The 23410-nt window shown below is 42.7% G+C and overlaps 1 protein-coding gene across 1 annotated transcript in view; it reads left to right on the top strand.

Annotated features, from left to right (window-relative positions):
• The first annotated feature begins 14739 nt into the window (after positions 1–14739).
• The window catches only part of DNAJC15 (DnaJ heat shock protein family (Hsp40) member C15), an 81887-nt gene continuing 73216 nt past the window's right edge, over positions 14740–23410 (top strand). Inside the window, exon 1 of the mRNA XM_026009604.2 lies at positions 14740–15290. Within this exon, the coding sequence (XP_025865389.2) occupies positions 14934–15290 (357 nt within the window). The 5' untranslated portion in view covers positions 14740–14933. The remainder of the gene's footprint in view (positions 15291–23410) is intronic.

The raw sequence follows: 23410 nt of genomic DNA, 5'->3' as shown, positions 1-23410 counted from the left end.
GCCTTTGACATAGGCCGAAACTAGCTTTCCAGCTATTGGCAGTCAGTCAACTGAAAATGCATGTTGAAGTTAAAAAATGAAAATGCATTTTTGTTTGGCTTATCCCCTAGTGAATTCCTTTAGGTTTATTTCTTTGTCTTTAAAAATCTCCTGTAGGATTAGAAATATAGTTCTGAAACTACTCCTTAGCTGTATGTCTTTGCTGTAGGTAGTTCAGTGAATATTATTACGAAGGGGAAGAATGCAGAATGTTTCACTATCTTCCTACTTAAGTTCTAAGGGATGAACATTTTAGCAATTATCCAAGCAATCATGGAATGACAAACATTCATTTAAAAAAAACGAATCACCTGATGGATGGTAAAATCCAAATGAGCTAATTTTTCCTTCTCTTTGTTCTATGTAAACTACCTGATATCAATGCACAAGGGAACAGGATTCCAGGTTGTTCCCCTGATACTTTTTTAAAAGAATATTTTTTTTAGAATATTATAGAATGTGTGTTTGGGTGGTGACCACTTCTCTCAGTATGGATGAAACTACCTGAGTTAGAGAAACTAAAAAGACTCCGTGAAGAATTGCTTTTTTGCTCCATTTCCTGCTTCTGTTTTTGCTACGACCTGCATCCCTGCCCTACACATACTTTATAATATGTTCTCTTTGTAAGAGTTAGGGAGTTAATGACTTCTTTGGAATCTTCCAGCACAGTAGATAACGTCTAAGGAGTGACCTGTGGGATCATCATATATGTTTTTCAGACCACTGACTCCAGACACCTTGACACCAAGACAGACCCCCTCTCTCGAGGGTATAAATGACTTATGGAGGGTACCTGGACACCTGTCTTTGTTTAAACCAGTTTCTGGGGGGATCCCTGGGTGGCGCAGCAGTTTGGCGCCTGCCTTTGGCCCAGAGCACGATCCTGGAGACCCGGGATCGAATCCCACGTTGGGCTCCCAATGCATGGAGCCTGCTTCTCCCTCTACCTATGTCTCTGCCTCTCTCTCTCTCTCTGTGTGACTATCATAAATTTAAAAAATAAATAAATAAATAAATAAATAAATAAATAAATAAATAAAAATTAAACCAGTTCCTGGGTGCCAGAGAGGACATCTACACCAGACCACAAGCAAAGGAGAGACTCACTCTCCTTTCAGAGTCTTTCAGACACTCTGCCTCAATCTGCACTTTCTCTGTATCTTCAGTAAACTCCGCTCTCACTTCCCTCTGGTTCATTTTGATTTTTATCCTGCAAGAAGCCGAGAACCCTCTTGGCTGGTCCTGCAGGACCCCTTTGGGGTCCTCGGACCTGGCTTACCTATGTCATACTTACTTGTCAAATTCAACGGGCACATTTTATCCTCATTTTACTTGGTTTATCTGCAGGTATCTGGCATTTTTCACTATTTCATCCTTTTTGAAATTTCCTTGTTTTCCATGACCCACTATCTCGACTTCTACCTCTTTTACTTTTCCGGCTTCTTATTTGTAGCTCCTTTCACCCACCCCACCCCATCCTCCTACCCCCCGTCCTTTTTCCCATCCACTTCTTGGGTCTGGGTGATGAGGGAACAGAGGTCTTGCTGAGAACAGAGCACAAGCTGACGCCCCACAAATGACTCCCCCTCCCAGGTGGGATATGGGTGACATTCCTCAGGCACTCCCAACTGCCCTAAAGCTAAGGGAAAGGAAAAGCTAATAGTTAATTTTTAGAGATCATTGTCTTATAGACCTAAGTCTCCCTCGGTTTACAAAATGCCTTAGTGATTTACAGGAATAAAGCATTCTTATCAATAACCTAATTTCCGGAAGGAAACTCCCTATTATCTTAATGTTAATGCTTTACTAGAGGGAAAAACAACCTTAATTTGACAACGGCGAGGCCTCAAATATCTTGTAGGTCCTGTTTAGCATACATAAATCATTTTGAACACCTGCCTTTTCCTACCTCCCCCAACTCCCAAGTACATAATCAGCCACTCCTCACAAGCCCAGGGCAGCAGCTCTTCCTGCCCATGGGTCCTCTCCCTATGTTTTAATAAAACCACCATTTTGCACTAAAAATGTCTCAAGAATCCTTTCTTGGTTGTCGGCTCCAGGCTTCTCCCCACCAAACCTCACCTAGATTCCAAAATTACATCTTTGGTGTGCACAGAGTCTAATCTCTCTCTCTCCCTCTCCCCCTCTCTTTTGTTCTTTGTATTTTTTCCTAGTTCTATAGTTGCCAGTGGCAGAAACCTAAAAATCACCTTGGATTCTTACCTTTTCCTCATCCCTTCTGTCTGCTCAATCCCTTGTCTTCTCGACACTATCTCTTCACCCTGTAGATTTCTCCTCGGACTAGTAAAACCACTTTGGTTGCAAATACAGAAAATCCTACTAGAACCTGGTTTAAAAGCAGAATGACAGTCTCTTCAACAAGTCAATGGCATGAAAAAATGTAGGGAAAGGGATTTTTGTGATTAAATGAGACTAATAAGACTTAAACATCAGCTCCTACATGTGTGTGTGTGGACCTTGTTTGGATTCCAACGTGAACAAACCAACTATTTAAAAAGTTTTTTGTAAACAAAACCAGATCAGAGAGGGAAACAAACCATAAGAGATTCTTTTTTTTTTTTTTTTTTAACCATAAGAGATTCTTAATCATAGGAAACAAACTGAGGGTCACTGGAGGGGAGGGGGGCAGAGATGGGGTAACTGGGTGATGGGCATTAATGAGGGCACGTGATGTAATGAGCACTGGGTGTTATATAAGACTGATGAATCACTGAACTCTTCCTCTGAAATTAACACATTATATGTTAACTAATTAAATTTAAATTTTAAAAAGCAAGAAAAAGGTTTTTTGTAACCATCAGGGGAATTTGGATAAGAACTAGATATTAGGTGACATTGACACTGTAGGGGACAAGCGCAGGGTACCCCAAGACAGGCCACTTTGACATATACATTATTTTGAGTTAAAAGTAATCAAGTAATCAAAACCCAGCAAATGCAGGATAAGTCCTCTCCCTGGTCCTCAATTGCTTAAATTTACATTGGAAAGGAGAGCCTGTAACTGGAAGAGAGCTATTAACCTGAGACTCCCCTTTGCCTAAGAACCTTACCTGAATAATGGGGTAACCTTTGTGCTTCAAAACATCTCCTTTCAACTTGATAATAATGGCTTTCTTCCCCTTTGTATCCTCAGACTCTACTTCTCTCATTAGCTCCTATAAGCTTCCTCACTTCTTTGGAATTTTATGTCTGTGTGGACTTCCCCTATGCACACCTATTAAATTTGATTTTCTCCTGTTAATCTGTCTCATATGAATTTGATTCTAAGTCCAGCTAGAAGGACCTTGAAAGGCAGAGGATAATCTTCTTCCCTGACAACACAAAGGTTATCAATAATTTTTGTTGGGTTCACAATGGTGTGATTTTAGAAAATGCCCATACTGAAATACATGCTAAAATAATCAGAGTGAAATGACATGATATCTTGATTGCTTTAAAAATATTTCATCAAAAAAGGAAAATAGATGAAGAATTGTGGCAGAATGTTGACAATTGTTGAATCCGCATTTTTGGAATATGAGGGTTCATTATACCATCTTTATGCTTTTTAAATACTTAAAGAGAAACCAAAACAAACAATTTTTACTTCATAACTAAGAAGTTCAGAGATAAGTTTGACTTTAAGTGAAGGTTGATATAGGAGTTAATATTACTGGGATGCCTCGATGGCTCAGTGGTTGAGCGGCTGTCTCTGCCTTTGGTTCAGGGTGTGATCCCGTGGTCCTGGGACCAGTCCCACATCGGGGTTGCTGCGGGAAGCCTGCTTCTCCCTCTGACTATGTCTCAGCCTCTCTCTGTGTCTCTCATGAATAAATAAATAAAATCTTTAAAAATAATAATAACATTATTATCATTATTATAAAAACTCAGTTTCTTTTTAATCTCCTTGTGGCTTTCAATGGTGTTTGCTTCATCCTAAAGTTAACATAAATTATTTATAACACTGAACTGCATTCAACTGTGATCTAGGTTCAGATAAGTTAACTGTTCCCCTAGCTCAAGGCTGTCAAATGATTGCCAACCACAATGAGGGCTTCATGCTTCTCTGTTCATGTCCAACTGAGTAGAGAAAAAGCTCCTTCCCCAGCAAACATTTTCTATAACCCCGATGTCCAAGAAGGGCTATGTGCCCTTCCGTGAAACAAACACCGCAGTTAGAATAATGGGATACCTTGGTTGGCTTAGGTTAATCAGGACTCTTCCTTAGAGTAGGAGGCAGAGTCAATTCTTGGGTCCTTGTTGGGTGGGGGCCAAGAAGGATTGACTGTGGGAAGGAAACCAACAAAGGTCACTATAACCCTCCTTGCCATGTCCCTGCCACCGTCCTAGTCTGGCACCCAAGGTTTTGTACTCAGACTATTGAAATAACTTTCTTGCTGATTTTCCTTCTTTAGTTTTGGCCCATCAATTCCACAGTACTACCAGAATGATCTTCTTAGCATGTAGATTTGATCATGTCACTGCCACCTTCAACATTTTTTTGATGTCTTGGCTTTACCTATAAGATCAATTCCAAATGCCTTTTCTTATTAAGTAAAGCTGTTTAATATCCGGCCCTTGTCTGGTTATCTGTCCACTCTCATCTATCTATATTCTCTTCTCTATACTTTTAAGCTTTAGCAAAACAGAATTACTTGTAATACTCTTCATATGCAATGCTTTCTCATACCTTGTTCCCCCAAGCCTGCCTCAATCTTATCAACCCAGCAAATCTGTGTTCATCCTTCCACAGTCAGCTTGAATGCTATCTTCTTGGACTCCTTTTCAGATTCATCCTTTTATGCCCACTGCACTTGCCACCCACGAGAGTCCTGTTTTCTGATCAGACCAGAATAGTGACTTGTGGGTTAACTGAAAACCTAATTAAATGGAGGATAAACAGTATTTTTTATTTTATTTTATTTTTAAACATTATTTTTAAAAGATTTTTATTTATGTATGTATTTGAGAGAGAGAGAGAGAGCGTTGCAATGGACAAAGGGGAAGGGAGAAAGTATCTGAAGCAGACTCCAACACTGAGTCATGGAGGGGATGTCACTTCCATGACTGATCTCAAGGCCTGAGCTGAAACTGAAGTGGGAGAGTGAGGTTCTTGTCTCATTGAGTCAAAGAATGAATGTCGCAGACAAAGGAGACTGAGTAAAGTGGTTAAGCAAGGATACAGAAAAAGCTCTCAGGAGCTAGAGGGGTCCAGACAGGGGTGCCAGCGTGGGCCTCCATTGACAAGTCTTTTCTTTAGAACTGACCAGGGAGCCTTATCATTCTTAGGATGTCTTGGTTTGAGTAAGGACTGGTGATAACCTCTTTAATGGCTTACTTCTGTTTAGGGTCTGGTTATTCTTTGTTGATCACAGGTGACTGTATGAAAAAGACAGCCTCCCCACCCACCCCTAGGGCAGGGTGGTCTGGTTGGTTCCCTTATCTCTGGTTTCCTTACATCTCAGCATTTTGGGGATTTCCATGAGCCTCATCACAATGCCCCCTATCTATCTCTCCCTACCTAGCCCCACCTGTCCTTTACTCATTCCTACCCCTAGAATAGTAACCCTAACTGCTGTCAGGGAATGGGAGATGATCACTCTGGCGGCTTCCTGCTGAAATGGGTCGGCAGGCTGTGCAGCAGTTAGAATCTATCCACAGGCTGGTCCAGAGGCCTATGGTATGGCTCCAGGGGTCATGATGGAGAGCAAATGGTACATGCAGAAGGATAAACATAAAACAAGCATTAGATCCATAATTATGATCACATCCCTTAGATAAGATCTCCAATTACCAGTTCTGTCAAATAGATCGGTGGATATCTTGATCTTATTTAATTGATCATAATTATGGCTTCATGTTTCATAAAGTCAACCTTAGTTCCTTAAAGCGGTTTGGTCATATCTGAGTCTATGCATGTCTCTCAAATCTGCCATTCCAGAAGCCTTGGTAAAATAACCAATATTTCCAGTGGTGTCCTGTTACAAGGAGAATGGATTTTTAATGAATTTATGCAAATGATTATGATTGCCATGGAAGAAAGAATACTTATTGGGAACTTTCAAATTTCAGAGAGTTTGGGTAGAGAGAAAAGTTAAATGCTACAATTTGTTCACAAATGAATACTTTATCACATTTCCAAAAGTCATAGATACCTTAAGAGAAAGTTTCCTTAATCTGGGAGAGCAAAAAAAGAGAACCCATGTTTCAAACAAGAGTCACAAAAAAAACTATAATCATTTTTCCCAATTCACTTAGTCCCATATTACCAATTCTTATTTAGTTTGAAAGCAGCTTTCATTAGTTCGGGAAATTCTTACCCATTTCAGTTTTGATCTTAAAGATATTGAATACCTGTATTTGTCCTAAAAATCCTTTATATGAACCTCCTTGAAGATGAAACTTCTTTTGCAAATAATAAGAACCATAAGAAATGACAAAAACTTCGAAATGGACATTGCTAATGATCTGATATGAGAGTTCATTAATGATGCAACTGACAAGGAAACTCAGTTATTTCTGTGACACATAATACTTCAATAATCAGGGCAGCCCAGGTGGCTCAGCATAGTTTAGCACTGCCTTCGGCCCAGGGAGTGATCCTGGAGACCGGGGATCCGGATCAAGTCCCACATTGGGCTCCCTGCATGGAGCCTGCTTCTCCCTGTGCCTGTGTCTCTGCCTCTCTCTGTGTCTCTCATGAATAAATAAATAAATAAAATCTTAAAAAAAAATATTTCAATAATCAAAATATCAAGTGATGACCTTTCATTAAAACATATTAAAACTTTATGAATTGCATATCATCTCTAGAATAGTTATAGCATTTACCCAAATGTAACCTAAGCCCTATCCATTGTTTAATAGAGCTTCCAGAGTAACTTAACATACTAAATAAAAAGGCCTAACGAGTCAAAGAGACTTCATTTACACCTTATTTTTGGGGAAGTTTGTTAAAACCTTAGAAAGGTTTCAAGCACATGCCTAACTAGAATTAGGGATGTTAAAGACCTGATAAAAGCAAAACATAGAAACGGGGTTTTTCTGGGCAGGCAAAAAAGAAAACAACCATTTACATCTTCCTATAAAGAGCAGACCAAACATTCAAGAAAACCTGCTGAGGGATCCCGGGGTGGCGCAGTGGTTTGGCGCCTGCCTTTGGCCCAGGGCGCGATCCTGGAGACCCAGAATCGAATCCCACGTCGGGCTCCCGGTGCATGGAGCCTGCTTCTCCCTCTGCCTGTGTCTCTGCCTCTCTCTCTCTCTGTGACTATCGTAGATAAATTAAAAAAAAAAGAAAAAGAAAACCTGCTGAATAGAGAGAACACAGACTTTCATTCTTATCCCCCTGTACTTTAAAATCCATTCATTTAATCTTAGTCCATCTTGACCACACCTAAAATTTCTTTCCAAAGATTTCCCTTCACAAACCTTCTACAACTTTCCTTTGCTCTCAGATTTTGTCCCAAGCCATTTCTTTCCAAACAAGCAATCTCATTTGGGACAAAATTACCTTCTTTTACTTTCAACTAAAATGCACTCCTATTCCTTATATCTTTCTTACATATCTCCAACCTCTCTACATACAGAGTTGCTTCCCTTATTCCCATCAGTCTTAACTACATTTAGCAGGATTTTGGTCTCTTAGAAACCTTAGTCTCCAGTGAAAACTAAGTAGTAACCAATTGTGAACTGTTAGACCAGAACTCTTTAGACAGCAATTTTATGAACCCGTTTAAGAACAAAGCATGTTTACCAATACACCCAAATATTGTTAGTTTCTTTGCAATAAGAAGTCAAAAGCACAAACCTATGTCCAGTAATCAATGATTTAGCACTTTACCCTACTTGGAAAAGACCTAGATGTCCAATGACTTCAATCCCAATTACCATCCAAGCAAAATGTAAAGCTTCTAAGTCTTTCCAAAGACTTAGAAAGCTATCTTAACAATTACCCATGAAAACTTTGAGACAGACAATATTGAAAATTTTTTTTAAATTTTTATTTATTTATGATAGTCACACACAGAGAGAGAGAGAGAGAGAGGCAGAGACATAGGCAGAGGGAGAAGCAGGCTCCATGCACCAGGAGCCCGATGTGGGATTTGATCCCGGGTCTCCAGGATCGCGCCCTGGGCCAAAGGCAGGCGCTAAACCGCTGCGCCACCCAGGGTTCCCAAGACAGACAATATTAAACATCATTTTAAGTCATCTTTTTTGCTAACAAATTGCAACAGAGATAACATGAGCTTATTTGACCTTCAGTAGACCTTGGTAGAATAGGTTTCACATTTAATGCTGGTAACTTGAAAGGAATGTCTACCTTAAACCAACGAACTCTAAATACTGAATTATAGTCCATCTGGATCCACTCTTGAAAGTTCATCAGTTTTTTCTCCATTGTCAATTTTTACCTGAGACACTGGTGGGGAAATCCGAAGTGAGTAGTGAACACAGGCGGCACCCACGGTGGTGTGGAAGCAGGGACAGGGGGAGCAGGAGACAGAAGAAGCAAAGTGCAGCCAGAAGGCAGAGAAAAGGGGTCCCTTGTTCATCCACTCGGACAGATGAGCAAACCTCATGTTCTTCCACCAACAAGTGGAATTAAGCAGTCCATGTCAGGCCAGAGAAGACAGGGAACCTCCCTGAAACAAAGGGAGTTTCAGCAGCTGCTTGGGAATATTCCTTAAAGTCCCCATCCTGAGGCAGACTAACCACAATTGGCTCCAATTATAGCCATTAACCTGAGAAATGAATGAGGGAGAAGCCCCCATGTGCAGCTACAGTAACCTGAATCTATTGGGAGGAACAGTGAGAGAGAGTGAGAGTCAGTATCCCCCATGCTAGGGAGAACCTGTATTTCCTCCAGCAACTTGGGTTTATCCAGAGGCTTATTTAGATAACTGTCCAGTATGTCAGGAGGGAGTTTACTAGTCAACCTCTTCAGGCAAACACATTCTGCAAGAGGCCCTTGGGTGGGGGTCCTGAGGTAGAGCCCTGTTCCATGCAGAAGATCTAACTGATAATCCCACTGAGGCCATGCAGTGTTACAGGAGATCAATCCTTTCCTAGTTTTGCAATCAATATTGTTTCCAGTGGGTTAAAAGGCACCCCAAGGGAGAGTCCTTGGGAACTGAAGAAGAGACCATGCCTTGCCGCAAAGGTCACACCTTATTTTACCATTGCCTTGAAGAACCCACCGTGGAAAACACTGCAAAAGTTTCAAGGGGAAATTACCGAATTTTGCAGTACCCAATCTAGAGAAGTTCCCACAGAGAATGGTTTGTTTCCCATCTTGTGATCCCCATAGGAGCCTGTTACCCCATTCCTCTTATGAAGAGGTGACTATGAAGGCATCCCTACATATCAGTTCTCTTCCATGAACCAAGGTGGGTCCCCTGGTTTGCCTACCCAAGGTGAAAGAGTGGCCTAACGTCTTGGGTGGAGGAGGGATTAGGCCGGTGGGAGTAGCCACTCTTACCTGTTCATCACTTGATCCTCCTTATCTCCTCTGCATTTCCCCCCAGAAAGTCTGGCCTAATCATAAGGGCTTAGGGAGGTTAACAGTTTAAACTTTAATATTCTTTTTAGAAGGCTAAGAATGTGACTGAAACAGCTAGGATCTCTCAGTGGGAGGTGTGTGTTGCTTATGGATGAGGCTTCCCTGGGGTGTGACCCCCAGGGCCGGTCTCTACTCTTTTGTGTGTCTCAGAGAATCCCCAAGGTCACCAATGGTAACTGAAGGGCAGGTTCAGAGCGCTGGATTGCTGGTCCTCCTATGCATTCCCAGGATGAACCTTAAATAAGCAGGGAATCCTTTTAAAGACCTCATTCTTTGGAGCTCTCTTGAATTGAGCTTTTGTTGTTTGGTCATGTTAAATTGGCCTGCAGTCCCTAGCTCCTTGAATGCCCAATCAGTCAGGCCAATTATAAACCAATTTTAATTATGTTTCCTTGCTTTATCCCTGGGTGCTTTTTTTGTCCATATACCTATGGTCCCACCTGCAAGCATGGCCCTGTTGAGGGGTGCAGACCCCAAGTTTTAGCATTATCATAATTTCATATTTTTGTTATTGGAACAAGAAAGCCCCAGCCACTAATGCCACCAATTAAGGAATTGACTGGGGGTGTGTAAGGAGGTAATTACACTCCTTAATGCCCAAAGTATCCTAAGGGGAGTAAATGCCCAGGAAACATCAGGCTGTTTCCAAAGTATCATAGAAAGAGATCGCTGTAATCCTGCTCGCTGATAACTTGGGTTTAATTCCTGGCCATGATTAAAACGAAATTACACGTAACAGAGAAATATGTCTTAAACCAGGCAGCAAAAATGAGGAAAATGTTGTTCTTCCTAAACTAAGTTCTCATGAAAGGCACTTTTTTTTTTTTTTAAGATTTTATTTATTTATTCATGAGAGACACAGGCAGAGGAAGAAGCAGGCTCCCCATGGGGAGCCCAATGTGGAACTGGGACTCTGGGATCACACCCTGAGCCAAAGGTAGACTCTCAACCACTGAGCCACCCAGGCATCTCGATAATTAGTTTACTAAAGGAATCTCATATACAACCAAGCTGGCATTTCCTGTGCACGGCCTAGGGCATCCAGGCAGGCACTCAACCACTGAGCCACCCAGGCATCCCTCATGAAAGACACTTTTATTTATTTATTTTTTTAAATTTTTTTATTTATTTATGATAGTCATACAGAGAGAGAGAGATGCAGAGACACAGGCGGAGGGAGAAGCAGGCTCCATACACCGGGAGCCTGACGTGGGATTCGATCCCGGGTCTCCAGGATCGCGCCCTGGGCCAAAGGCAGGCGCCAAACCGCTGCGCCACCCAGGGATCCCTGAAAGACACTTTTAAATGGAAAAGTCTTATATCTACATAGGCAATACACTTTCTCGAATAAATCCCTGATTAAAAGGGCATATTGATCATTGGAGACTGGAAGGACCCTACTACCAGCAAAGGTAGGAGAAAGCCATTTAAGAAAAACCAATGAACAAAGCAGAATTGGGTACGCTTAGGCCAACATTCCTTTCTTTTCAGAAAGGGGGATTGATCAAAGCTTTCTCTAGAAGCCTGTCAACTCAGTTTTAAAACAGGAGGCCGTGCTATTTGCCTTTAACTGGCCAACAGGTGCCTGGTTTTGCTGTTAAAAGAAGAGGTTATCCAAGGGAGAGTCATCTCCCAGGAAAGAAGAGTCTGCTTTTACTCACCCTTCGGTGGGAGTAGTCCCGGGTTCCGGCCTTTAAGTGAAGTGGGAGAGTGAGGTTCTTGTCTCATTGAGTCAAAGAATGAATGTCGCAGACAAAGGAGACTGAGTAAAGTGGTTAAGCAAGGATACAGAAAAAGCTCTCAGGAGCGAGAGGGGTCCGGACAGGGGTGCCAACGTGGGCCTCCATTGACAAGTCTTTTCTTTAGAACTGACCAGGGAGCCTTATCATTCTTAGGATGTCTTGGTTTGAGTAAGGACTGGTGATAACCTCTTTAATGGCTTACTTCTGTTTAGGGTCTGGTTATTCTTTGTTGATCACAGGTGACTGTATGAAAAAGACAGCCTCCCCACCCACCCCTAGGGCAGGGTGGTCTGGTTGGTTCCCTTATCTCTGGTTTCCTTACATCTCAGCATTTTGGGGATTTCCATGAGCCTCATCACAATGCCCCCTATGTATCTCTTCCTACCTAGCCCGGCCTGTCCTTTACTCAAAACCAAGAGCCAGACTATCAACCAACTGAGCCACCCAGGTGCCCCTATATATTATTTTTTTAAAACATCAATTACAAATCACTGTTTCTAAAAATAAAATAAAATAAAATAAAATAAAATAAAATAAAATAAAATAAAATAAAATAAAATAAAATAAAAAACACACACAAAAAAACAAATCACTGTTTCTTAGTAAGGAAGGTTTTTTTTTTTCATGTGTGTGTGTTTTTAAATTTTTTTTTTAAGCAAGTCCCATACCCACTGTGAGGCTTGAACGCACAACCCTGAAATCAAGAGTCAAATGCTCTATCAACTGCGCCAGCGAAGCCCTCATGACTATGGAGTTAAACTTTTTATTCCTAGTAACACCCTTCCTCCCACTCCCTATGATATTTTAATACCACAATATACACACACTATATCTATTTATGTACTCTATATTTGTAGGGTCAAGGCCTTTTTTTTTTTTTTTTTAGATTTTATTTATTTATTCATGAAAGACACAGAGAGAGGCAGAGACACAGGCAGAGAGAGAAGCAGGTTCCCTGTGGGGAGCCCGATGTGGGACTGGACCTGGGACTTCAGGATCACACCCTGAGCCAAAGGCAGATGCTCAACCGCTGAATCATCCAGGCCTCCCAGGGTCTTTTATTTGGATGTGGGTCCTCGGCCTCAGATTTCTTCCACATTGATAATCTATCCTATATGATTCCTAATTTGGATTTGTTTAAAATAGAGGAGAATAGAACATTTTTAAAAACAAACGATGTAGAATCACACTCAATTATTATGATTTTATTCCTATGATCACCATTCAACAGCTTTTCAAACTATATATATGTGTGTGTGTGTGTGTGTATATATATACTTGCTTTTATTAAGTCTTTCCAAAACATTTTAGTTTTCATAAAAACAACTTGTTCTCTCCCCACAATTACACTTTATCATTATATAACATCTAGTCACATTTTATCATTTCAAAGACAAGACAACCCCTTGGGGATCAAACACAACCATTGTCAGGGGGCAGCAGTAAGAAAATATACAGGAAAGAGGTGAAAGGAGTCATATACAGAAAATAGTAACTAACACTTTCAGAGAACTTATAAGGTATCCAGTGCTGTTTCAAGAGCTTTACAAAAGTCGATTCTTTCATTTTATTTTATTTTTTTAAGTCGATTCATTTAATACAACAGAAGTTCCATTATCATCCTCAATTTTCCTGATGAGGAGACTGAGGCACACAAATGTCATTTTTTGGGGTGGGGGGGGGCAAAAGTCTTTTTATTTTTTTTTTTGCAAAAGTCTTTTTAAACAACAAATGTTTAAAACATCTTTTACTGAAACACATTACCACTCTCTGCCTTTCTTTTACAAAGCCTATTGAACACCAGGTAACTTGTCTCTAAAATGGTGTAGCTAATCAAAATAGGCAGATGGAAATCTAATGTGGCTTCCCTTTTGGGTTTCACAAAAGCATTCTTCTTCACTCTCAGGGAAACCAGAGAAGTGAGTTTAGCTAAATGAGGATGAGATCTGTGTGACAAGAGAGAGGACTTCATTGCTCTCGTTTCCATCCTTCCTTAGGGGGTGAGGGTGACCTTAGCCAAGAACCCAAAGCTGAGAACTGATAGTCTTTGTGGAAGGTTTTTCTTTAAAACTGGCTACTGCTGTAGGAGCAGATGCTCGAGCCGCAGTGCAACTGAGGCGAAGTTTGCAAGCAGTCAGCAACCTGCTTTCACTAGGTTGGGGTTTGACTTGAGGCACCTCCTGCTGAGCCCACCTCCCCACAGAGTCACCCTTCTCCCCCCGGCCCCATTATTCCCTTTTCTCCCTTTTCCCAACTTCTGCTCTGGAAACTTCCCTCCAGTTCTGGAGCAGGGGCAGCAACTTCCCTAAGAGGAGCTGGGGCTGACTTGGGTCTTGTTCTAATTGCTTGTTTGCTTTAGGCTGGTCGCCTGTGACCATGAGGAGCCAGCTGCTAGGGGACACCAGAACCTTCCCATAGTATGTGAAATGCAAGGAATCAGTAATTTTTTTTAAATATTTTATTTATTTATTCGTGAGAGAGAGAGAGAGAGAGAGAGAGAGAGAGAGGCAGAGACAGAAGCAGAGGGAGAAGCAGGCCCCATGCAGGGAGCCTGATGCTAGACTCCATCCCAGGTCTCCAGGGTCACACCCTGGGCCGAAGGCAGGTGCTAAACCACTGAGCCACCTGGGCTGCCCAGGAATCAGTAATTTTGTCTACTTGACACTGTAGGCCCAATGCCCAGCATAGTGCACAGGACCCAACAGGTGCTCAAATAAATACTTACTGAACAAATAAATGGATGAATGAACGAATGCCAAACTGCTTCCATATCCTTCTCCCCCCCTCCTAGTTGTCTTCATTTTATCCGTGCAACCTCCCTGAGTCAAAATGTTGGACAAATGGTATTCCCCTTCCACAATTAAGGAGAGCTTTGGAGAATTAAGTATTTCAGCGACACAAGCCTAGAAAATGGCAGGACATACGGTACTGCTCGCGTCTCTTAACGATGGATATAAAAGGCAAAAGAGGGCAGCCCGGGGGGCTCAGCGGTTTAGCGCTTCCTGCAGCCCAGGGCGTGACCCTAGAGACGCAGGATCGAGTCCTGCATCGGGCTGCCTGCATGCAGCCTGCTTCTCCCTCTGCCTGTGTCTCTGCCTCTCTCTCTCTCTGTGTGTGTCTCATGAATAAATAAAATCCTAAAAAAAAAGGGGGGGGGGGGGCAAAGAGCTGCCAAGTTGCTCCAGGGCTTGGAAAACACTCCACTGGCTTCATGTGTGGGTTAAGCTTTGCTCCAAAAGGCTTTACTTGGGGGAGCCCAGGGGGGCTCAGTGGTTTAGCGCCACCTTCAGCTCAGGTCGAGACCCCGGGGTCCTGGGTTCGAGTCCTGCGTCGGGCTCCCTGCAGGGATGAGCAAGTGGCCACCTCTATTACCTTCGGGGTGGGAGAGTGCAGCCTACACGGGAAGCATGCTCCGAGGCGTGCTGTGGCTCACAGGCCTTCAGGCCCTGCAGCCTCCCTGCAAAGCCATCCGAGGAGACCCACACCCGACCTCTGGGCTTGCATCCCGGCCCTCGGCTGGCAAGAGGGCCGAGCGGGAGTCAGTCTCCCCCACGCAATGGCTCTGGGCCTGCCAATCTCCAACAAACTAAATGCCCTCCACGTCGCGGGGGCCTCAGCTCGGAGTCTGGCGCTCGGCTGCGCGAGGCCAACGCCGATCGGGACCCCAGCGAGGTCGAGGTCTGCTGGGGGACCCACGCCCTCCCGCGCTCCGCCCGGCCGGCGTCCGCGGATCCAGCGCCGCCCTACCAAGTTTGTCCCTGCGGCCGGCTCGTCGGCGACGTCGCGGCGCGCCGGGCCCCGCCCCCTGCCCCGCCCCTTCCGCCGCGCGGCGTCCCGTCGCCATGGCTGCCCGCGGTGGTGTCGCCCCTGCCGGCGAGGGTCTGCGCTACGCCGAGTACTCGCCGCCGGCGACCCGACGGCCGGACGCCGACCTGGACAAGGGGCTGGTGAGTCCCGCCGGCTGCTCCCGCCCCTCTCCGGGCCTGCCCGCCGCCTCCCGCAGGACTCCCGCCCGCCCTCGTTCCCTCTCACCCTCGGGCCGTGGCGGTCGCGGGAGCCTCAGCTCTGCCCCGCCCCTCCCGTTGGTCCCGCGGAGCCGCGCTCCGTGCACCGAGTCCTTCGGGCGGGGAGCTCCCAGGACTGTCGGGGAGACGGGCGCTTGCAGGGGCGCAAGCAGGGGGGGTTCTCCTGGCGCAGCTCTGTGGGGCGCCCGGGGGGCTCAGCGGCCCGGCACCCGCCTCCGGCCCGGGGCGTGACCCGGGGGTCCCGGGATCGAGGCCCGCGTCGGGCTCCCTGCATGGGGCCTGCTTCTCCCTCTGCCTGGGTCTCTGCCTCTCTCTCTCTCTGTCTGTCTGATGAATAAATTAAAGAAAAAAACCAAACTAGATTCTGAAGAATGAGCGGCGGGTCACTCAGGGCAAGGAAGAGGATACAAAGTTTCAGGCGCCAGCCTTCGTCTTCGCGGGCCCGGGAAACTGCAGGTGGTTTATTCCGCCCGAAATGCAGAGCGTTTGGGGCAAGTCAGTGTCCAGTAGGGACGTAATGCGAACCTCCTCCTCCGCCTCTGTAAGTTCTCGGTAGCGGCGCTGAAAACAGGTGAATTTAATTTTAATAACGTACCTTTGTTTTTTATTTTTTTTAAAGATTTATATATTCATGAGACAGAGAGAGAGGCAGAGACACAGGCAGAGGGAGAAGTAGGCTCCACGCAGGGAGCCCGACGCGGGACTCGATCCCCAGACCCCGGGGTCACGCCCTGGGCGGAAGGCGGCGCTAAACCACTGAGCCACCCGGACCGCTCTTTATTTTTTTTTTTTTTAAGATTTTATTTATTTATTAGAGAGACACAGAGAGAGAGAGGCAGAGACACAGGCAGAGGGAGAAGCAGGCTCCATGCAGGGAGCGCCACGCGGGACTCGATCCTGGGTCTCCGGGGTCACGACCTGGGCCGGAGGCAGGTGCTCAACCGCTGAGCCTCCCGGGCTGCCCAGTAGCGTACCTTTATTTAACCCAGTGTATCCACAGTAATATTTTGATGTGATCAGTATAGAATTACTGAGATGTTTTACATCCTTTCTCTCTTTTTTTTTTTTTGGTACTAAGTCTTTGAAATCTAGTGCGTGTTTTACACTTAACGTGTCTGGCGGGGCAGCCTGGGTGGCTCAGAGGTCGAGCATCTGCCTCCGCCCCAAGGCGTGATCCTGGAGTCCCGGGATCGAGTCCCATGTCCGGCTCCCTGCATGGAGCCTGCTTCTCCCTCTGCCTGTGTCTCTGCCTCTCTCTCTCTGTCTCTCATGAATAAGTATTTAAAATCTTAAAAAAAAAAAAAAAAAAAAAACATTGTGCAGGGCAGCTCAGCGGTTCAGCTCCTGCCTGCAGCCCAGGGCATGATCCTGGAGACCCTGGATGGAGTCCCATGTCGGGCTCCCTGCATGGAGCCTGCTTCTCCCTCTGCCCTCCCCCCCCCCCCCTTTGTGTGTCTCTCATGAATAAATAAATACAATCTTAAAAAAAAATAAAAATAGAAACAAAAAAAAAATCCAGCACACCTGGCTTAGGACTAGCCCCATTTCAGGTGCTTAGCTATGTGTAGCTGGTGGCTACATTATTATTATTATTATTTTTTAAATTCTTATTTATTTATGATAGTCACACAGAGAGAGAGAGAGGCAGAGACACAGGCAGAGGGAGAAGCAGGCTCCATGCACCGGGAGCCCGACGTGGGATGGGATTCGATCCCGGGTCTCCAGGATCGCCCTGGGCCAAAGGCAGGCACCAAACCGCTGCGCCACCCAGGGATCCCGGTGCCTACATTATTAATCATTGAAGTTCCCAAAGATTTATCGGGGACTGGAACATATGAAGCATCTGGTAAACGATGTGAAGGAGTAGGGTTATCCTGAGGGCAGTGGTACCATTTTCAGATGAGTTTTAGGTAGAGAAGTGACAAATTGGGCCCTTATGAAGCTCTCTTAGGCTTTGTGTAAGAAGAATGGATTAGTTGGAGGAAGTCTAGAAACATAGCTTTTATACATGGCACTCCATGAAGGGCCAGCCCACAGTGATCCATAAATACTTTGCCTTTAGATGCGCAGGGCCTATTGTCCATGCCAATTGTTGACTAGTCATATGCTGTGTTTGACATCTTTTATGTTGAACTGTCACCTTCCAGCATTTTTTAAAGTTTTTCCTAAGAGTGGGTACTGGGGATTTACTTCTAGTAAGCCCTCTGTTTATGAGCACTCAATCATCATTACTTGATTAACAGATAAATTTCTGGAGCAGTCAGATGGGCTTGCCTGGGAAGGTTTTAGAAAGCAATGTGCTTTCATTCAACATTTCCTTTTATAATTTTATTTTATTTTTTAATTTTTAAAACTTAAATTATTATTATTATTTTTTTAGATTTATTTATTTATTCATGAGAGACACAGGGAGAGAGGCAGAGACACAGGCAGAGGGAGAAGCAGGCTCCATGCAGGGAGCCCGACAAGACTCTATCCCAGGACCCTGGGGTCACGCCCTGAGCCAAAGGCAGATGCTGAACCGCTCAGCCAGCCACCCAGGCTGGCATCTCTCAACAGACATTCCTTGAGTACTACTAGGTGCCAGGTATTATTCTGAGACCTTGAAATAGATAAGCACACAGAACAGAAAAAAGTTTGAAGTAGCAAGCTCTGAGCTTCTACTTTTCTCTTCCATTCCTTACCATAACCCTGTGAGGAAAGTCCTTTTTAATTCTCACTTAAGAAATGAGGAGACTCAGAAAGTGGTAAGTAATTTAACCCGGGATCATTCTCCTGGGTAATAATAATAAGTGACAGACCTAGAATTCCAAGTCCTGTACCCTTTCCACTATACCCTTTCCACTATGGCTTGTGGACTTCTTAGAAATAAGGCTTTCCGAGTGGAGTGTTCAGTCTGTGATGTAGACTGGATAAATTATTAGGTAGAAGGAATCTCTTTATGGAGAGTCGTAAAAGTCTCTGTACTGGACTGATTTCCAGGTCAGTTGGGAGCTCTGTGGTATTTTGAAGATAGAAGTAATATTGGTGATCTTTTACATCTGTAGGTACTTCATTTGGAAGAGGATATGTACCGTAGAATTTAAGATATCAGTTAGGAGACATCTTTAGTAGTCCAGTCACATGGAGACTAAAGTGTAGGGCAGTGATTCTACAGTGATTCCTGTCCAATCTAGTGCCTCCTTTTTGTAACAAATATTCTGTAAGGTCTCCTGTAATACCTTCAATGATATTCATAGGCAATGAAATCTATTGGCAAAAAAAACTTAAAAGTCAATATAATGTTTTAATTGAAAGATAAAGGTGAAGTATTTATTGGAAAATAACATGTTTACTATTCAAGTAGTTAAATGCTCAGGCATGAATACATTAGAAGACATAATGAAGTAATCCGTTGCTGTCATATTCTTTGCATTGGTGCAGTATGCCAGCAACTGCAATAAGAATCTCTGTGAGTGTGGCAGCTATAAATGTAGGCAGATTTCAAATGTATTATACTGACACTTCAGACACTGTAAGGGCCATTGTCATTGACAAACTGATTTTTCCCGAATTGTTAACAATTTTTGGTAAAATTTTGACCAAAACAAAGTGAGATCTTCCTTAATTTACATAAGAGTTGCATTTTTTAAAAAATTCAGTCTTCTTTAAAACAGTGAGAAAATGATATATTTTATGTATACTATATCATAAAGTTCTAGACTACGGTGAACATAAATATACCTACTTTAATGTCCAGTAGATTCTTTTTTAAAATCCTGAGGGATGCAGGAAGCTCCTTGTTGTACAAGGTTGTTTCATATATTTTAGGACTTCTAGAATGAATAGTAGCTCATCCACCAAATACCCTCCCTCCCACCCAAATTATTGTTGCAACCAAAAGGTCTTCGCAAATTTTCAAAATGTCTCTAATGGTCTGTTCTGCTTCTGTGGGAATCTTTGGTCCAGGTAATGATCAATGATGAGTTAGAAGATAAGAGAACTGATAATAATAATTTTGGAGGAGCTTGGAAGTACTGAAAATGATGGATACCTGACAAAGAGTAAGCTTAGGGAAAAAATAAATGACCCAGGAGTGGGACATATTAGTAATCTTATTGAAAATAGTAGAAAATAAAATGTCAAGGAGCTGAAGAAGAGATTTGTCACTGTTTTTTTTAAAGATGCAATTTATTTTGAAGTTTTCGAAATATAGCATCTGTAGTTGTAAATGTTAAGTAACTCTTTTTCAGGTAAACTTTCCTTCAGGGACTAAGAATTGATGTGCATTAACGAGTTTAGGAGATTAAAAAGATTAAAATGTATGTAAAAATACTTGTGTAGTGCCTTAAATAAAATAGTATCTTATAATTAATTGTGTTATAGTCAGAGGTCATGGTCAGATTTTGCTTTAGCAAATCTGGTTCACATGGAAAAGTAGAGAAGAAACTTGAGTGTTAAGAAGAGAATATTATAAATTTTTTTTTTAAAGATTTTATTTATTTATTCATGAGAGACACACACAGAGAGAGAGAGGCAGAGACACAGGCAGAGGGAGAAGCAGGCTGCATGCAGGGAGCCCGACGTGGGACTCGATCCCGGGTCTCCAGGATCACGCCCTGGGCTGAAAGCAGCACTAAACCACTGAGCCACCCGGGCTGCCCAATATTATAAATTTTTAAAGCATTTTGAAAAAAGCCCAGTTTGTATGAAATGACAGCCTTTTTAGTTTTCAGTACTTTCCCAAAAAGTATAACTCCTAGTGTTAGTACTATAGTGCAACATATAAGAAAATCAGCCACATAGATATTTCAGGATAGGCCACATTGATACATGAAAACTAAGACCTACCAAACATGTAAATTATTAAGTACTTATTTGTTACCAAAACAAAAGGAACCACTTCTATTTTTCATTTCAAATTTTTACCTTGAAGCTTCCTTTTGAAGAAGTCACATGGATTACAGATTGTATATCCTTTTAAAATTTTTTTCTTTTTTTAAGAGAGGCAGCAAGTACCAGCTGGGGAAGAAGGGCAGAGGGGAAGGAAGAGAGAATCTTTTTTTTTTTTTTTTTTAAGATTTTATTTATTTATTAGAGACAGAGAGAGAGAGAGAGAGGCAGAGACCCAGGCAGAGGGAGAAGCAGGCTCCATGCAGGGAGCCTGACATGGGACTCGATCCTGGGTCTCCAGGATCACACCCTGGGCTGAAAGCGGCACTAAGCCACTGAGCCATCCAGGCTGCCCGGAAGAGAGAATCTTAAGCAGCCTCCACAGCCCAAGGCAGGACCGATCTCTCGACCTGGATATCATGACCTGAGCCCAAGTGGAGTTGGATGCTCAACTGACTGAGCCACCCAGGTGCCCCTGGGCAAGAACTTTTATATGCTTCTGTGATTGGCACTCTCTTTGACACATGGTAGTCACTTAATTGTTTATTAAATCGATAGCTATTAACTTCTATTATTATTGAGTGACAAACATGAATGTTTGATTCTAACATTGACTAGGGTATTTTTTTCTTTGTAGGATTCCTCCTTTATATTAGCCTCTAAGGGAGATCGAGAGTCTATGTCTGTCTTACTATTCTTTCCCAAGAACTTAGCACAAGGCTTGATACATGCTGAATAAATGTTTGTATATGTATATAGTAAATGCTAAGTAAATATTTGTGGCATGAGTTAATAGTCTCCATCTTTCCTCTTTTGTATCACAACTGTCTTTTTGAGGCAGAATAATTTTTTTCCTTCTTAACTTCCCACAGGTACAACTATTGTCTATCTTGAACTTAAATGTTACAGTCTTGAGATATAAGTTTTAGCATTTTAGATTTTATTTACTTACTCAGGGAGAGAGAGAGAGAGAGAGAGAGAGAGAGAGAGAGAAAGAACGAACAAGCCAGGGAGAGTGGGAGGAGCGGAGGGAGAGGGAGAAGTAGACTCCCCACTGAGTAAGGAGTCTGATACTTCGGGGCTCGGGGCTCAATCCCAGGGCCCTGAGATCATAACCTGAGCTGAAATAGATGCTTAACTGATTAAACCACCCAGGGACTCTGTTTTTTTCTGGTGGATATTTGAAACTAGATGATAGTAATAGATACCAGACTTGGCCCGTTTGTTGATTTACTGGTATTATTTAAATAGTGCTTCTCCTTTTTGAAATATCTCTTATTTATTTTTACTTATTTATTCTTAAATATTTATTTATTTGCTTTAGAGAGCCAGAGCACGAGTGGGAAGGGGAGAAGGAGTGCGAGAGAGAATGCAAAGCAGACTCCACACGGAGAGCAGAGCCTATGGTGGGGTTTGACCTCACAACCCTGAGATCACAACCTGAGCTGAAATCAAGAGTCGAATGCTTAACCAGCTGCCACCCAAGTGCCCCTGAAATATGTCTTTTAAACTAAAATTAGAAAAAAAAAAAAAAAAACTAAAATTAGATATTCTGTATAGGCAGGGACCATGTTTTAAGGATTCTCATTCTCTCAGTTCTCAACATAGTACCAGTTATATGGTTACTGTTCCATAAATTTTTGTTGGTTAAATCAGCAATTGAATGAAACAACTGGATAGGAAAAAAATAGAGGATGTGAGAAATGTTTTATGGAATAATGAACTGATTGCCCTAAGGAATAAAAAAGTAAGATAAACGAGACTGTCTCTCCTTTTTGGCTTTCTAATGGTAAAGAAAGGGTTAAGATATAAGCATCTCATACATTTTATATGCAGTCAGAGTACACATTATACTCTGACTTATAATGTGTTTTTCTAGGTTTTGGTCATTTTATTACTTATCACTTCTAATAACACAGTCTCCAAATCTGTTTTTAAGTTTGTCAATGCACTGAGTCTAATAAAAAAAAATTTTTTTTTTGAATACCAAGTACATAGAGGCAATATACTAGATGTCTGTGGGAAGGATATGGATAAATCAGGATTGCCACCCTCAAGAACAGAGGTCAACAAATTTATTTTGTAGAGGGCTAAATAGTATTTTAGACTTTGCAGGCCATATGGTCTCTGCTATACTGCTGATCTCTGGCACTGTAAAGCAAAAACAGCCATAGATACTGCGTAAATGTGGCTGTGTTCCAATAAAACTTTATTTACAAAGATAGTTGAAGAGTTAGTTTGCCTGTGGGTGATGTTTGCCAGCTACTGCTCTAGAAGGTAAATTGGATCAGATTTAAATACCTAATTCAACACTGATTCTATTAAGTACTGTCATTTATTCATTAATTTATTCAACACTTATTTATTAAGTCCCACTTTAAAACTCCTAGAAGAAAGCATGGGCACTAATTTCTTTGATATTAGCCTTAGCAGTACTTTTGATTTATTTATTTATTTTTAAAGATTTTATTTATTTATTCATGAGAGACTCAGAGAGAGACAGACAGACAGACACAGGCAGGGGGAGAAGCAGGTTCCATGCAGGGAGCCTGATGCGGGACTCGAAATCAGGATCACACCCTGGGCTGAAGGCGGCGCTAAACCGCTGAGCCACCCTGGGATCCCAGCAACGCTTTTTAGATATGTCTCCGCAGGCAAAGGAAACAAAAGCAAAAGTGCCTAAATATGAGATTGGGAGTCCCACTATTTTTAGGTAAGGGCTAAGTTACCGAGACTAAGTGCTATAGTAAATAAAAAGATGAATCAAACATGGGTTTTAGGGGCTTGAAAAATACTTGATTTTGCAAGAGAAGCTAGAAAGAGGCAAAAACAAATGTAACTTATTATCAGAGGGAAAAAATAAGGAAAAATATGTTGGGATAAGGTTGTGTATATTCCTGAATATCAGGTTAAGGAGTGAGGACCATGTCTATAGGCAGTTGAAGTTTTGTAGAGCTATGTGATCAGTGGCAGGCTTCAGGGAGATTAAGCCTGGAGCAGTGTTTAAGAAGGGTAGAGGATAGAGAAGCAGAGGAGGGCAAGACCAGTTAAGATTGTATTAGGGTGGGCATTCCTGTGGGGTCTGGAGGCCATAAGGGCAATAGTAATAGCAGGGGTAGCCAAATGTTTTATACCAGACATGAGGCTAATTCTTTAAATGCATGAACTCA

The sequence above is a fragment of the Vulpes vulpes genome, chromosome 6, assembly GCF_048418805.1.
Source record: "Vulpes vulpes isolate BD-2025 chromosome 6, VulVul3, whole genome shotgun sequence".
Classification (NCBI taxonomy): Eukaryota; Metazoa; Chordata; class Mammalia; order Carnivora; family Canidae; genus Vulpes; species Vulpes vulpes.
This window is presented reverse-complemented; position numbering and strand designations above follow the sequence as displayed.